The 13,288-nt window shown below is 36.7% G+C and overlaps 1 protein-coding gene across 6 annotated transcripts in view; it reads right to left on the bottom strand.

Annotated features, from left to right (window-relative positions):
- GRIA2 (glutamate ionotropic receptor AMPA type subunit 2) overlaps positions 1 to 13,288 on the bottom strand; it is a 96,766-nt gene that overhangs the window by 39,467 nt on the left and 44,011 nt on the right. For all 6 annotated transcript variants that reach the window (XR_012835309.1, XM_075751772.1, XM_075751775.1 and 3 more), the window contains exons 3-6: positions 12,553 to 12,792; positions 8,407 to 8,603; positions 3,397 to 3,450; positions 879 to 1,040 (exon numbers count right to left, since the gene is read on the bottom strand). Coding sequence is in view for 5 of the 6 variants with exons in the window: in XM_075751772.1 (XP_075607887.1) it covers positions 879 to 1,040; positions 3,397 to 3,450; positions 8,407 to 8,603; positions 12,553 to 12,792 (653 nt within the window). In the remaining variant the exon portion in view is untranslated. The remainder of the gene's footprint in view (positions 1 to 878; positions 1,041 to 3,396; positions 3,451 to 8,406; positions 8,604 to 12,552; positions 12,793 to 13,288) is intronic.

Genomic DNA, 13,288 nt, shown 5'->3' with positions numbered 1-13,288 from the left:
AATGGTTCTTCCATTCCCTTCTGAAAGTTTTTATCCATCTTATTATACATCAAGAATATGCTTCACATTTAAACTACGACACAAAAAAAAAGTTATGTTGAGAACATTTGCCACATATCTTTTTGTCTTTAAAAATTTTAGAGTTATTTAAGTATAGTCATTTTTAATAAAATTTCTGATTGTACTACTTTAAAGAAAACCTATTTAGCATTAAAATTGTGTTATTCTTTTTAACATCTTGCAAGCAGTAACGGATCCTCGTAACGGTCACATAAGGTAAGAAGGTACTATTATCCCAGTTTCATCCAGAGGGAAAATGGAGGTAAGGAAGTTTAACCACTTGTCTAGTGTCACATCTTCTGTCACTCAGTCCTGAAATCAGACCATGGTTCTGTACCTCAGGTATATAATTTAATTTTAAAACTCTTTGTAGGATTTAGGTATCTATCTCAAAACCAACTGTCTTACCATATCTTTGGGAGATTATGTTATATCAGAAAGTGCTAGATCCGTGCTCCCTGGAAGCCTATGTACGACTACATATTTGCCTTTAAAACATTTCAAAACACAGAGAAAGAGGAAGAAAAAAGTCAGTAGATACTTAATATATCATCACATCCAAAACAATTACCTAACAAGCTGTCAGGCGCAGATTTACAGTGACACAAGAAAAATTAAAGTCATCTTGAACATTTTTGACAGTGCAGTATCTTTGCTCTACTAGTCCTGTGATAAAGAATGTTAAAATGTACCCCAGAGAAATATAAAAATGTGTTAGCACAGCTGATTTTGAAGGACTTTGTCTGTCTCTTGTCTTTCTATTGCAATTCCCTCACTTCCTGTACATCTATCATGGCTAAAACAAATATAAGACATACCTTAATTGTACTAGTGTGTGCACCGGGATATTCTTTTTCCTCCAGTGTTGACCAACGTTGTATAAATTTTGACACCAGAGGATCATCATAGTCAACTATCTGAAATCCTGAGACGTTAGCTCCTCCAAACTGAATTTTTGACAAATCTCCATCAGTAAATCCCTGGGCACAGAAAACATTAAGTCTGTTATCCCAACAGTTTTGGCAGATCCCTCAATAGTATATACAAATAAAGAGTTACCATACGACTTCTACTGCAGAAGTGTAAGCCAACATTTTTCCTCAGAAAGGATCCAAGTTTAAATCCTGGGCTGCCATTGTTGCTCACTAGACATACACCTTTACAGAGCAAGGGCTGAGTGGATCTATCCTTGCCATGCGTACTTTCCTAAACAATCCTGTTAATTTCAATGGGACTGCTTAAATGAGAAAGGCAACACTGACATGAGTAACAGTTAGGCAAGCAAGTTTTAGCCAGGAATGTTACAGGCACAGTTGTGTCCTCTTTTTGCTAGGAAAACTAAAGCATGTGGAAAGACTTACAATCTCCCCTGCCTCCTCCCTCCAGTCTGAAGAACTACTTCTCATACTTACAAACAGTACATGTTTTGTGCTCCATGTTCTGTGTTTTAACTTGTCCTAAATAACCATGCAAATGAGTTTACATGAAATACTGATTTCAGACACTTCAGTTTATACGAATGCTCTGAGTGAACATAAAAAGAAGTAGCAACTTCAGATGACATTATCAGAAATTGCTACAATTGCTAGACTAGGTGCTCTTTAATTATTGTATATTAACGGTACTCATCAATGATGTGTTGCTGCATGCTAATACAGACACTTCTACAGGGATCATGAAACTTTCTTCAATACTATTGTGAGCCTCAAGTTTGAACAGGAACATTCATCATATACTTTGACTCCTTCTCCATCTATCAGCATGTTTTATTATTAAAATAGATCAATTTCTTGACTGACTTATCAGACTAGAGGAGAACATTATTACAGTCAAGAAAAGAAGAAAGAAAGTGGATTCTGTGAAGAAGATGGAATATGATCAAGTACTAGATAAGTTTTCTTTCTGACAGAGAAAAACACAGTTTTAAAATCATTACCTTATATATTTTATATGATATTATACAAAAGATCTGCAATATTTGCATTTAAACTGTATAAATCTGAGGGAATCAAATATGATATTAAACGGTTTTAAAATACGAGATTCAGTAAGTTTCAGATCTTATGGGCTTACTGTTGCAAACTTAAAGCAATGGCTAAAATAGCAACCACATGCCACACTGGGCAATTTTTCCAAAATGTTTATTTCCCTTAAGACTGAAATACAATTTATAAAACATCTGCAATTCAAAATACCAATGTCTAACAGAGAATTTTTCAAATTTTGTAGGACTTTTACACTTGCTTTGTGAATATCAGTACCTTAACTTGTTTATCCTAAAAATTAGTTTATAAATATAAAAATGAAATCCCACTGTTCTTCTTTTAAAGATGCCTTTAGAGTATAAGGCTTCCTCACACCTGTTTAGTGACACACGTGATTCTTCAGAACACTCCTTGCCTGGAGGGGGAAAGTGTTTTGATCAAAGGTTGGGAGGAGACAGTTATGATGTCTGAAGTCTGACAGACACACTACGATTGTTTTGTTTCCTCAGGTACCTCAAAGGACTGTGGAAGACAGGGTGTAAATTAGAGCACTCTGGGCCCTGCTGAAATTTACAGTCCAAGAATAAGTAATGAAAAAAAATTCTTTAGAGGCACTCACACCATGCAAACTCCAAAACTCTTTTCTAGAACAGAATAACTGAGATTCAAGCCTGCAGAATTTGCTTTACCTGTTACAAAAAACTATTGGATTAGATTCCATAGCTTCAGTAAATGAGTGTTGTTGACTTTAATGTCAGCAAAATGGCCCTTCATCTTTAGACACCGTTTCAAAAAAACGACCTTGACAGAATTTAGTGAGTTTCCTGAACTTTCCCCCCTTAGGAACACTATTAGCTATACTGTCTGATCACTCGTGTTCAAGAAGAGGTTAATTCAAACTGATTACCAAGCCAATCTGAGGAAAGAAGATGTGTAAAGCTGTGACTCAGTAGTCTAGCAGAACGAAAGCCGAGAACTTTAGAGGTGAGAGAAAAAATATCAGTTTGCTGAATTAATGTATCAGGCTACAATCCGCAAAGTTATTTTTCAGATTTCTGTACTCTACTTTTATGAAATATGTAGAAAAGGGGATGAAACTCTGCTGAAGGTGCTGAGCTCCTTCAGCACCTTCACCTCCATTGATGGGAGTATCACAGGATGCATTTAAGCCCTGAAAAGACTCAGCCAATAAAACAAATACCATCTCAATGTATGCATTCATTTAGTAAGGATAAAGACATTTAACTTTTTTCTATTTTCTAAAATGCATTTAAAACAAAATACTAGTTGATGTGCTTACATAAGCAGTAAAGCGAGGAATACAGGTATTTAAAATATTAAAAATGCTTACCAGATTTGCAATGATATAATGGTATCCTTTAACATGCTTACCAATTGTGATAACCTGAAAAAAAAGAAGAAATACCCTCGTAATGGCAAACGTTCACCTGATATACGGACTGAGACCTAAAAACTACAAAATGCAGTATGATGTAAAAGCTAGTTATGAGTTTATTGTATGCAATACTGAGATTGTCCAGTGCTTTACTTTTTATTTTACCTAACGCACTCTCTGCTGCTAGAAATTAGTCACGTTGAAGTCCAAGTCCCAAGATCTGTAAACAGATGAGCTGAATGCAAAGTACTATGCTGTATATTAAAGGCACAAGGAAGCATCATGCAGTAGAAGCACTGTGCTTCGGATATTCCCACTCAGATTCTGCCCCCTTTGTAGCAGAATTGTAACATTGCTTGACGTAGAAAAAGTTTAAAAGCCCACTTACATTCATCATAGAATTATAGAATGGTTTGGGTTGGAAGGGACCTTAAAGATCATCTAGTTCCAACCCCCCTGCTGCGGACAGGGACACCCTCCACTAGACCACGTTGCCCAAAGCCTCATCCAACCCGGCCTTGAACACTTCCAGGGAGGGGGCATCCACAACCTCTCTGGGCAACCTGTTCCAGTACCTCACCACTCTAACAGTAATTTCTTTCTGACATCTAATCTAAATCGACCCTCCTTCAGCTTAAACCCATTACCCCCTGTCCTGTCACTACACTCCCTGATAAACAGGCCCTCACCATCTTTCCTGTAGGCCCCTTCAGGTACTGGTAAGCCACAAACAGATCTCCCCGGAGCCTTCTTTTCTCCAGGGTGAACAATCCCAACTCTCTCAGCCTGTCCTAATGAAAGCATCTACATTATGAGGAAGTCTTTTAAAGTTCAAATTGTTGTTTATTGCCCTAAGGCTTCCTCATAATCTCCCTCAAAGCCAGCTGGTAGTTTCTCAGCAGCCTCCACTGGCAGGCATGTAGCATTGATTCTTCTCCCAAATAATCCTAATTAAGACTATGTCTGCATGGGGAAGTCTGCATTTTGAAACAAAAAACTTCTCCAGAGAAAGGATATGGGAGATAAGAGGACTCTAGAGGTTTCTTCCATCTTTTGAACAATGAAAACAACTTAAATCAAGAGAGGATGATTCATCTAATTCCTCATTTAACATAGAATCATAGAATGGTTTGGGTTGGAGGGACTTTAAAGATCATCTAGTTCCAACCACCCTGCCATGGACAGGGACACCCTCCACTAGACCACGTTGCCCAAAGCCCCATCCAACCTGGCCTTGAACACTTCCAGGGAGGGGGCAGCCACAACCTCTCTCGGAAACCTGGTGCAGTGCCTCACTACCCTCACAGTAAAGAATTTCTTTCTAATGTCTAATCTAAGTCTACCCTCTTACAGTTTAAAAACATTACCCCTTGTCCTATTACTAAATGCCCTTGCAAAAACATATAACTAAAACATTGTATCAGGATAGTAGTGAAAAACACTCCACATGCTTGCTTTAATGAAGTTACAGGAATATAACTAAAGGCTGTGTTTAACACTAAGTTTTATATTCTAGAGTTTGAGACTGAGAGGGATCACATTACATAGGCCACAGAAGTTATTCCATGATTCCTCTTCTGAGATCAATATACACATGATGTATGAACTTAATTGTTCTAAAATAGTTACCTGGTTCAGATTACTTAAAACTCATTACTTATTAAAAGATTTAAAAACTATGTTCAGATGTATTTCTTACACAGCGGCTGCTTCCAAAGAAATTTCAGTTAGACCAAACAGACTAGTTCTTCTGCATAAAATGCTTCTTCCTCACTGGTATCCGAAAAAACAACCAGTACCTTCAAGTCTCTGCATCAGTGGTCAGTAACTCCGCTCTAATTGCCACTGGGTACTATTTCATTCATCTAGCTTTCTAAAACATTGCCCTGTGCCACTCCTCCATATGAACACTAAAGATGCTGCCAGTTAAAACTCTGAGAAGATTCAGTGGTGGCTCCAAAAGCCATGATGAAGGAGCTGTGGACACAAGAGGTATTCACCAGTGTCCCTAGCTTAGACTAGCATCTCAAGCACGGATAAACAAGTGGTAGTAATTGCACAGCTGCCCAACAGGCGTTATCAGGGGGAAAAGAGATTCTGCAAAGGAAGCTGGCTGAGAAGAGATAGAGGCTATACAACGAAAAGCAAGGTAACACTGACTTGTCAAATCAGAGAAGAGGAATATAAACTAGTTTGAAGAAAGCTGGGGAACTGAAATATTTTTCAACTTCAATTTACATAAATCATTAAACTCTGGAAGTGAAACTATAACAGGAGACAAAAAATGAGAATGATGAAGCAACTCTGCAGACACATCGTGTGTCTACACAAAGATCCAAGGACTGCAGAGCATAACTGGGTGAACCTGAGGTTGCCACCAGAGCTTAAAATATTAGTGGGATAAATCAAAGCACTACAATAGAAGGTTTGTTCAAGAATAGAAAGCAAGGAAGAAAGTAAAGAAGTTGCTGTTCTATATATTAAGAAAGCAAATAACACTTCAGGGTTCAAGAAAAATCTGGTCAACAGAAAGCCTGTTGCACATGTCTCAGTAAAAATACACACAAAAAGAAAAGGGATACTGATCAAAGGGTCTACTTCAGGCACCCTCACGAAAAGAAGGAAATTGCTGAGGTTTTTTAGGGGGCAGGAATTAAAAGAATCTTTTAAAGAATAAATCTGGTAGCAAAGCAAGACTTGAAGTACATATTCTGCTATGTACATTCACATACATATGAAAATAAAAATCAGAAGAACACACTCAAAGGATACTCACAGGCCAAGAAATCTATTGTTCATCATAGACCTTCATTTTAAGAGATGAAGAAAATGAATAGAGAAACAATTACTTTAGATTTTATTTTAGGCTACTTGAGAAATTGAAAGTGGGTTTACCTTTTTATGTATGGAAGGGAAGTTACAGAAACAGAGTCTAAGGATAATGGATTTAAAAAACAGACTAAACTCCAGAAACTGCTAGGATATCTTGCAAAGAGAATCTCAAGTCTAAAAACTCATAGGAGACAGCTGACAGCAGTTTAAGAGACTGTATTCTAGGACATACCAGTGAACTATTTTGAGGAGAACAACTAATTGGAATTATATGAACTGACCTGTGTGGCTGATCCACAGTTTTCTACAGTTCTTCACTGACTTATAAATCAAAACAGCAGAAACAAAAGTTTATCCATCCATATGCTTACGGAGTAGCACAAGTCTGTGGGGATAAGTTGAGAAAATCTAAGACTCAAACCAAGGCAGAATCTATCAAAGCGCAATTAGGGCAAGAAAAATATCCCAGAGCTGCAATCAAAATAAGAAGCAGCCAAAGAAAATAATAGGTCTATTATTAAACAAAACAGAGTAAAAATGAGTGGTAACTAAAGGGTAAAGAGGGTTCTTGTCTTAACAAATGATAAAAAGAGAAACTGAAGAAACTTACAGCCAACCAAACTTTCATATCAGGGAAGAGATTACAAGGAATATTACACACTTAATTTTAAAAGAATCTACAGGATAATAAGATGATGAATAGTCAATATAGTCTTGTCAAGATCAAAATATGTCCAAGCCATTTTTTTCCTTTCCTCTGACATGATAACTAGCCTAACAGATAATGAGGAAACAGCAGATGTGTCGTATCTTGAGTCTATTCAGGCTTTTGTCCCATATGACATCATTACAAGCTCTTAAGGGAACACAAGACAAAAAGTCACTGTAAGGTGAGTGAACGACCGTTTGAAAAGCCACACAGAACCAGCTGAAGAGGACCCACAAGTACTATTTCTCTCAAGCATTGCTCTACTCAGTACATTTCTTGACATGGGTAACAAGTCAGGAAATACGATTTTAAAGAACTGCAGATGATAGTGAGGCTGCAAATGCTCTAGAGAACTGGATCAAATTAAAATGGATCTTGAAAATTAGAGACGCAGCTTGTGGATATGAATTCCAAATAAAACAGACAAATATAATGCACTCCATCTAGGACACTGCTCATTGCCTCAGCCTCTCCAAAATGTAACAACCTTCATAACCAAGATCAAAATAACAAGCCCTTCAAAAAAGCTTCAAACCAATACATCTACACTCTGATAATAGATCCCTACAGATGCTGCACTGTCTCACATGGTCAAGCTCAAGCCAGCAGGGAGCTATCCTTATAATCTTCCATTGTGCTCTGCATGCATGAAAAGAAGTAACATGCAGAGACGGTCAGACCTTCCTAGAAAATAGGATTGAAGGTAATGCAATAATTTGAATCGGAGCACAATGAGGCTGTTGTAAAAAAGAAAATTAAAAATAAAAAATCATTTTGGCAAATAATGTATGTGCGTGTGGAGAGAAGACATAATTTTCTGTTCTGTTTAAAGCTCAGGAAGCCTTAGCTCTGGAAAACAGCATCCAATTTTGGTTAACACACATTAAGAGGGAGACAAAATGAAGAGAGACCCAAGGACAGTACAAATGATGAAGAGCTTAGAAATATAAACTATGAAGGGAGTTAAAAAGAGAAACTGTTGATACAGCCTTCCCAAGATGTAAAAGGCTCTTGGAAAAAGCATTAGAAGTAGAAAATACTTTCTAGGTGTAAGGAGAACTAATTCCTCCACATAATATAACTATTTACAATGCACCATATATAATAGTGTATCAACTACATACAGTATACTACTTAGGTTGTGAAATAGCCTCAACAAGGTTTTGTTTTGTTTTAAATAATCAGGATATAAAACCATACGGGATCATCCAGATGATAGAATCATCTTGCCTTTGAGCAAAGGGAGGGATTATAGGATTTATACGTTCACTTTCTGCCTGATAGATATGTGGTCCTCAGTACAAACCTGTCACTTCTAAATGATGCATAATAATCACAAAAATAGGATCAAGACAAATGAATTCATTTTGTTTACTTATAGAATATAGCTAACTGCTGTCACTGAAGAACAGAGAATAGCAAACCTGATCAACAATGTCGTTGACTTTATCGCGCTCACAGTCCAAAATCACTCGCCTTTCCTTTTTTACCTCTAGATCTTGAAACAGTGAACGGTAAGTTTCATCTTTTCTGTCATTGTTAATATTTCCTACATTGATAGCAGTAACTTGCCATTTCTTTTCAGCAGCAGAATCCAGCACAGCTTGCAGTGTTGATAAGCCTAGTGAAGCACAGGAGAAAACAGAAGACATGACTGATAAAGCTTCAGGAATAACAAGCTTCTAGAATGTGATTTATGAGATTACTTATTTAAGATTTCCCTGTAACTTGTTTGACCTGTCACACATTGTTAGGACTCAGAAATGAAGATATGTGTAGGCCCAATAAGTTCTTATTGCATGAAACTTCTATTTACATCACTGCAAGGAATCAAGGTAGAGCCTTGTAAGGACAACCTTTTGGTTTTGCTTCCACTTCTTCATACTGGGATTTTGCCAGTTTCACTCATCCACTGCTGGAATTCCACATGCTGAGAAAGAAGTCTTCCAGGAGAAAAGCAATCCAATCGTGGCAAGAGGATCAGCTGCTTATTACGAAACGCTACTGAACTGCTTTTTGTTCTCAGTGCTTTAGCAGTACTGTATTTAAACCCGGACCTCACTGAGGTCTATGGCAAAATTCTGCAGTGGTGATAATGGAGTTATTATTTCTGTTGGCTACAGTCATATCCCTGATTATGAAAGATGTGCCAAGTTATATTTTTCCATATAGATAAGCGGGCTCAATGCTCACACCTACAAGCAGTGTACAGAAGTTTGCTTCCATTTTATCCTTTTGGCACATTCCTGCCAGGAAGCTGTAATGTCTGTACAGCTGTAACTGCCTACAATATATTGTAAAATCAGCAAGGGTTTTACTTGACTAGTTTTCCTTTTCAAGGATTAAATAACACAGTATAGAAATAGGAAAATTACTGCTGAAAATGAATTTCTGCTATACAACAAATACCATTATAACAATTTCCAGCAGTACAAGAATTAGACTTGTTATATTTAAATTCCTTCCAGGGAATTCTACATAATTCTAGTGAGCAATTTTAAGGATAGCAGATAGTATTATGGAAAAAAAAAAAAAAGAAAATTAGACTTTCTCACAAGCCAATTGACATTTTTGCACATTCATCTCCCCTGAAACCACAGAACACCCGGAGTCATTTCTTTGAGACAAATTTCTGACTTGGTACGTAAAGGAAGCTACAGGTATAACTCCCACGAGAAATAATAGTGGTTATGCCCATAAACACAGAAAGAAAGCACTGAGAATTAACTTGTCTCAGTTTGTAAATACATCATTAAATTAAGACTGGTCACTGTTTAGCAATTCAGCTTTATCAGTGAAAATGGTGATGACATACAGCGCTATACAAGACTGGCCATCAGCAAAGATAGAAAATGGCAGGCTTCCAAAAGCATAAATTCAATTATTATCTCAAACAGTTCTAGTTTTCTATGTCATTTTTAAAGAAGACTGATACGAAGTTTTGTATATCATGCAATGAATATTTATTTTATAATAATAAATAACTACAGTCCAAGGGCACATATAAACTATTTATAACATGTTAAAGATAAATGTGGAGAACTTGTACTAAAAGGAAAAGATAATTAATGTAAGCAAACTAAAAGATGTAGGGAATATCTTAAAACATTAAAAAACCACTAAAATAAGTCTATGGTATCCATTACAAAGGGTTTCTATATTTTACTCCTCTGATCTTCCATTTTTCCTAGGGACTCCCCTTTCTTGGGATGCCCTCTGCAGAGATGTCAAATGGCTCCCTGGATTTCTTGCTTTTTATAGGTGGCAGATTTGTCATCCCCATACAGTTTAGTTTATTCTGATAACAGTATCACCTCGCAAAAGAATGAAAAACAAACAAACAAAAGCATTCACAGTAATACTTCTGTGGACAGTGCAAAAGAATGAAAAACAAACAAAAGCATTCACAGTAATACTTCTGTGGACAGTATCTGGAGAGTGGTAATGGAAGTGGGACTCTGCAGAGAAGATAACAACAACTTGGTTTTTTTAAACTGCAGGAATACTTCTGGTTGGGAACCTCTTGTGCCTGAACCTCTTTTGATTATCATGAGACAAACTCTGAATTCAGTGAGCTCTGAAAAGGAGGACTGAACAGAGGCTGAGTAAATTAGCAACTCTGATACAGACAAAATCCTCCAATAATGTCACTGCTTTTTCAAAAACCCACTGTTTAGTACTAGGCAACACAGAGGAGGCAAGGAAGATAAAGGACACTAATCCATATTATATGAGAGCAACTGCGTATTAAGCCAGTAAGAGCTTGGACACGCACATACTGAATGGCCTCACTTCTTATAGACAGGAATGAGATATGGAATTGCCCTGCACTGCAACCAGTCAGCCCCTAACCAGAGAGAAGCTGTAAAAGTAGCAATAAATGATTCTTTTGGAATAAGTCATCAAACTAATTCCCATTAGCTTTCACAGCTTCCATGAAAGGTAAGTCTCTTTGCCTTTTTTATTTCACTCCTGAAGGTGGAAACATTTTAAACTATGTATCATTCCTTAAATATACATCACTGTCACTACATTAACACTTATGCAAAATGCTTAGAGCAATTGTGCACCCTGTGTATTCAGGGTTTGATGTCAGTGTTGCTGACTACATACTGCTTGACTCTGCAGGTTAAACCTGTGCAATCAGTGGGAGCACTGAGGAGCAACAATTTACTCAACATAAAGGTAGGAGTTTCATGCCTTGGAGCTTGTTATCACTGGGGTGCCTTGCCACAATTAAAACAAACAAATAAGAAAAAAGGCATAACCAAAGGGTGACTACAAATAACAATTTCATGCTGTTACTCCTGGCAAGATTCAGCCAGTGTAGCTCACAAGATCTACTAGGTGTTTTTCAGTATTTCCTAAATATAAATCACAGGCAGGTCACGTACTGCACACTGCTAGCTGAGTGACAGAGTACTGGCTAAGGAAGTCATTTTACATCTGTCCTTTCTAAAAAGGCAGTGAATGTTTCTGGTTCTAATGTGAATTTGAAAGGGATCTGCAGAGAAATAGGCTTAGGGTTCATTGTCCCACATGACGTTACTGTTGGAGGCTACACACCAGTGTTAGTTATTCTAACTTTAGTGCTTACAACAGTGATAAGGGACTGTCTTGAGGAGGTCCCTTCAGCTTCTGAACAACAAAATGTGTAAAACAGCATCTAATGTGACCCCATTACTCAACAAACCATGGTGTTGTATAACCATCCTTTAAATCTAGTGGTATCTTCCCATTTAATGTGCACTTAATATCCAACTCTGACCAATGAACATGCAGGTGAGCCACAAAATAGGGGTTTTTTTAAGGGAACAGGAGAAGGTAAGAATAGAAAAACGTTAGACAAGGACTACTAGGTGAGGAGAACCTGAAAATGGAATGACAATAATGGAGTTCCAGAAAAGGCAGTCAAAAAAACCCCATTATCTGTATAATGCTGGTTCTTCTCAGAAAACTAATTACTATACCATAATTTGCAAGTAATTTTTCCCAGTTCATAAACTGTTATATATACTACAGCCACAAAAAGGCATAGGACTTGAGAAGACTGAACCACAGAATATATTGCTCACAAGCAGTGAACTTGGGTTTATCAACAACAACAACAAAATAATCTAAGCTCAATAGAGGAGAGGAACTTGAGTATTTATCAAAACCAGTCTCCAAAGAAGCAGGGACTGCATCCAAAATTCTTGCTTCCTTGGTGCCCAACTATCAATTTTGCATGTGTGGAGTAAATCTGTGGTAGTAGATTGCCCTTCATGCTCAGATGTGGTGTTGTTTTTTTCTCCTTAAATGATTCTTTTAAAAAAAGCAAAAACTTTTCATAGGAACTGTTATCTCACATTGCTTATCGGCACATGCTTGCAATTCTATTAATACATACTATAATAATTTCATTCTCATTTAAACAATTATGTTTCTGTCCCAAAAGCTCATTTCTAAATTTAAACTTACACTCAGTGCAGGTAAAAATTCCTTTCCTCGTTTACTCTTCTAATATTAATTCAGCATTTCAGTGAGATATATCTAGCAAACAGCACACAGATAAAAATAACGCATCTTACCTCTGTCGCTATCATACAAATATGCAAACTTGGTCCACTGATAGTATTCGATCAAGCTAAGAAGAGCTCCCTTGAGGTCAGGTCTCATCTGAATGACAAAGGGATGTGTTCCATCTGTTGGGAAGCTGGGAGTTATGAAGGAGACATGAAGAGTCCCACAGAATGATGTTATGGTATTTACAGACTTCTTGTCATAGAATCCAAAAATAGCAAAGACTCCTCTTGAAAACTGGGAGCAGACTACAAGGGAGAAAGAAAAACAATCAGGTGGAAGATTTTTTTCAAAAAAATTTATTGAAAACTCTATCATGTAAATATTTATGAGAAATAATGAAATTGTCTGATCACATAAATAACAGGAGAAAACAGTAATACTCTGCTATGGAGATTATTATTTTTTAGTATTATTAATTGGTAATATAAAGCTTCTGCTAGAAACAATAACAAAAAAAAAATCAGAGATGTGATTCCTAGACAATGACATTCCTAGACAATTAATTTAGAAATAAAACTCCCCAAGTTATTATTAAATATCATTTATACTGAAAGAATAGTGATATAAACATCAATGGCAGCTGTAATATATAAAATGAGTCATTATGACCACACATAGTATTATGGAAATAGGTAACTTTTTGTCATGTTAAAAATAAAGTGGCTCTGAGGTCAAGATTTATTGAGCTTTTTGCTAAATAATTTAAAAACCTTTCTATTTGGGGAAATATAAAGCCAAAAA

Source organism: Balearica regulorum, chromosome 4 (genome assembly GCF_011004875.1).
Source record: "Balearica regulorum gibbericeps isolate bBalReg1 chromosome 4, bBalReg1.pri, whole genome shotgun sequence".
Classification (NCBI taxonomy): Eukaryota; Metazoa; Chordata; class Aves; order Gruiformes; family Gruidae; genus Balearica; species Balearica regulorum.
The sequence above is the reverse complement of the archived record's forward strand: the minus strand, read 5'-3'. Positions and strand labels throughout refer to the sequence as shown.